Here is a 4074-nt window from a genome sequence, read left to right on the forward strand (position 1 = left end):
GGGATGCTCTATGTTGTGAAGCATCAACCACCATGGAAAGTAGAAAGAGATTTGCAGATATATGGCTTATTGATTCAAGAGCAACATATCAAATGACATCAATAAGAGAATGGTTCCATCATTATAAGCCTATCTCACGAGGATCTATGTACAATTACAATGATCATGCCTTGGAAATGGTTGGGGTTAGAACCATCAAATTGAAGATGTATGATGGAACGATTAAAGTTGTTTGAGATGTACGACACGTGAAAGGCTTGAAGAAAATTTTATTATCCTACAAATTATTGGATAATAATGAAAGCAAGATCGAAACACATAGAGGGACCATGAAGGTGTTCCATGGAGCGCTTGTGGTGATGAAAGGCGAAAAGATAACAAATTTATACATGTTGAAGGGAGAGACTTTTTCTAGAAGCAGAAGCCTCAATTACCCCATGCAATTCAAATTCTACAATGTTATGGCATCAGAAACATGGACACATGTTAGAACAAGTAATGAAAGTCCTTGTGGAACAAAAGCTAATTCCAGGCTTAACAAATGTATCACTTTCTTTATGTGAGCATTGTATAACAATTAAACAACATCGGTTAAAATTCAACACATCAAATTCTAGAGGCAAGCACCAGTTACATCCCTAAGAGGAGCAAAGTTCATTGTCACATTTATTGATGACTACTCTAGGAGATGTTTGTTGGTTACAAATTTCAAAATCGTTTAATTACATTTAGCCCTTTATTATATCAAAATCGTTTAATTACATTTAGCCCTTTGTTATATCAAAATCGTTTAATAACATTTATCGCGGCTAAAATTTGGTGAGTGAAGTAATGTTTCGAATAATTATTGGATTGTTAGACACAAACTTAATAAAATAGAAGGATTTATTGCATCGCAAAATATTAATAGTTTACAAAGTTTCATGTATCTTTTGTTATCTCTTGCTCATATACATATTACAGTAGACAGGAAGGATTGGTCCCCAGTGCTCTTCGGGTTTCACTGCTTGTCGTTGTGAATCCGATTGATCGTAAAATTAGTGAAGATATAAAGAGCTTGGGATGGTTGAGAAAATGTAACATGATGATCACCTCCTTTCACTATGAAGAACGTCAATAAGTCTCCAAATGAATACTTCCTCCCTCCATCCTGCTCAATATTGTAATTATAAAACAAATAATTGTAATTATAAAACAAATAACACGTTAAATGCATAAAAAAGCTAACCTTGTTTTCATAACTCCAGGTTTCTTCTTTTGTAGATTTGATGTTTAAGTCCTCGGCCAATTTGTACAAATGTTGTAAGGTTCCCACTGCAGGCACCAGAGCGTCTACATCTCCGCTGTAGCATTACAATCAAATGCAAATAAGATCGAACAAAAAATAAAGAAAAAAATGTCATTTGATTACTATTTTTATTGAACATAAAGAAAAAGAAGATGAATAAATGTCGACCTGAATATTGTAATGTGAACCGATTGTTGGAGAAGCCTTTTTAAGGCGGGAAGCATGTCACGGTTCTTATCATTCTCGTTGAACTTAAATTTATCCCTACATCGATTAAAACGAGATACGATGAAAAGTTTATTTTTTTAAAAATTAATTTTGGGTAAGTCACCCAGACTCTAGAGACGAACTTACGAGTAACAACCCTTCCATGAATATGACAAGCTGGTTCGGTTCCCGTGGAAAGCTTTCTGAACTTCCGGAAGATTAAAATAGAACTGCGCCCTTGGGGCAGCACACATGTCTGCCCCATGACTAACCTTGGTAAGCTGGACGAAAATCGAAGATTTATCGCAATGATATCGTTGATAAAAGAAAAATATCGGGGGAGAAAAAGGAAATAAAAGGAAACCTCTTTGCCTAGGCTCAAATCATTCAATTTTTTCATGTCGCAGGGATCGCGTTGGACATCGAAGCGTTTCGAAATGACATAACCTCGATCGGAAGAATTGAAAGCGATGAAAGGGGCATTCTCAATAAGATCGTTGCAAGGTTTAGTCCAATTGGTTTCGAATTTAGAAGAGTAATTGTTTTCGTCAAGGGTCTTGCATTCCTTCTTGGCTTGCTCGTACACTGTATTGTTTACCAGCCCTATCGAGTGAAAGTAATCGTACATTGCTAATGCGTCTAGCTTTTTACGAAGCAAAGGGTTCCCCAACTGTTCAGAATGGGAAGGTTTTTAACGAGGCATACAATCTAAATAAGAATTATTCGTTTTATAATAAAATCATCTTGCCGAGCAACTATGAATTGTACTTACAGCCAATCCTTTGACATTGAATTTGAAGTCCTTGGATTGCTTGTTGTGATCAAGTAAAGCATTAGCAAGATTAGGTACGAAATGTCCTGCATAGCTTGATCCAGCTAGAAACACATCTCTCGACTTGAATTCTGGGTATTTTCCGTACCATTTTTGCATGAAGCTAACCAATATTTTTGCTGTAATATACAAACCAATGGAAATTCTCATAATATATGAATATTTAAATCAAAAAATCACGAGGAATATATATTAGGATCTTACTAGTACTGTCATCTCCGTTATTATAATCGCTACTCGTATTTGAATATGACCATCCACATCCAATAGGAGAGTCGATGAACAACAGATTTGACACTGCAACAAAATCATATAATGAGCATCATACGATACATTCGATTAAAACTACATGCATCATGTCATTTTAATCTCTTTTTTCTCTCTCTATATTTATATACACGAATATGAATAAAATAAGAGAGATAAAGGATATATTTATATGCACAAATCAGTATAAAAAAGGGTAAGAAAATAAAACTAGATTAGACAACCTTTGTTCCAAGAGAACAGATTCTTCTCGAGGGCACGAGCATTTTTTGTTGTAACAAAAGGACCAACACTAGAAAACCCATCTCCAACCGAAGAGCACCCGGGTCCTGAATATTATTACATAAAATACTTTATTATATCTTAATACTAAATTATACTTGTGGGATGCATTAAATATGTTCGAACATATAAAGTAATAATGTGATCTCATCCCGGAAAATGTACAATTTGACATATGATTAACTATGTGTATGAAGCGGTGTGATTCTTTTAATATTGGGATAATGGCATAATTACAGTACCATGAATGGTTATTTTGTTCTTTATTCAGATCGTTTTATCGTAATGTTTTATTTTTTTGTCAAAACAGATCATGTCGGATGAAAACAGTTTGTTGACTAACGGTCAATACATATTGCTGACGTAACATTTTCACTTGTGATCAATTGATGACGTGACACGTGTTACGTCACTCAAAATGATTATGTGGCATGTGGCATGTCACCCATAGTGCTGACATGACATGTGTTATGTCACCTCCAATTGATAACGAAGCATGTGTCATGTTGCCCAAAATGATGACACGGAACATATCACATCATCAATTGATCACACATGAAAATGCCATGTGCCGTAAGTAAACTAACGGTTTCCATTCAGTAGGGATCGTTTTGATAAAAATGAAACGTTAAGAGATAAAGTAATCATATACGTACAAATACACAAAAGAAAACTAACCTCCGGTCAACCAAATAGTGAGGGGTTGATTCATGGGATCTTTTTCAGCTTCAACAAAGTAATAAAAAAGACTTGGACCGAAACCACCATCATCCACATCAATATACCCAGAAAATTGTCTGAAATGAACATCGGGTTGACCCGGTAATTTACTTATCAAATCATCCATCGGGAAACCATTAACTCCAACTGCATGCGCAAGCAGAAGATAACTAGTAAAGATTATAACATGAAACTCCATTGGATCCTTACTTGGAGGAAATAAGGATACCAAACTATTTATTTATTTATTTTATTTGCAATACTTGAATGTTGATGCATAGAGCTATTTATATATGTATAACATTCATCTTTTCCAACTAAATATACCGTTTTATCAGCTAACAAACCAATGGTGTCACATGGTTTTGAGTTGTCATTGTCTTTCTTTAGTCATTGATTTGTTATTTTTGTTTGCCAAATAACATTTAGTGGTTATAACTAAAGGTAGTTTAATTGGCTCTAAAAATTAGTGTTTCTG

General features: G+C 34.6%; 1 protein-coding gene across 1 annotated transcript; it reads right to left on the minus strand.

The window, feature by feature from the left end:
• Positions 1 to 872: 872 nt before the first annotated feature.
• Positions 873 to 3833, minus strand: LOC120154666 (serine carboxypeptidase-like 41). Its single transcript, XM_039166330.1, has 9 exons — positions 3555 to 3833; positions 2819 to 2923; positions 2532 to 2624; positions 2268 to 2446; positions 1860 to 2165; positions 1643 to 1776; positions 1457 to 1552; positions 1229 to 1343; positions 873 to 1150 (listed from the first exon to the last, which is right to left on the minus strand). The coding sequence occupies exons 1-9, from the start codon at positions 3793 to 3795 to the stop codon at positions 1001 to 1003; spliced, it is 1419 nt and encodes a 472-aa protein (XP_039022261.1). The 5' UTR covers positions 3796 to 3833; the 3' UTR covers positions 873 to 1000.
• Between the last annotated feature and the right edge of the window lie 241 nt (positions 3834 to 4074).

The sequence above is a fragment of the Hibiscus syriacus genome, unplaced genomic scaffold (assembly GCF_006381635.1).
Source record: "Hibiscus syriacus cultivar Baekdansim isolate YM2019G1 unplaced genomic scaffold, ASM638163v2 tig00111146_pilon, whole genome shotgun sequence".
Lineage (NCBI taxonomy): Eukaryota > Viridiplantae > Streptophyta > Magnoliopsida > Malvales > Malvaceae > Hibiscus > Hibiscus syriacus.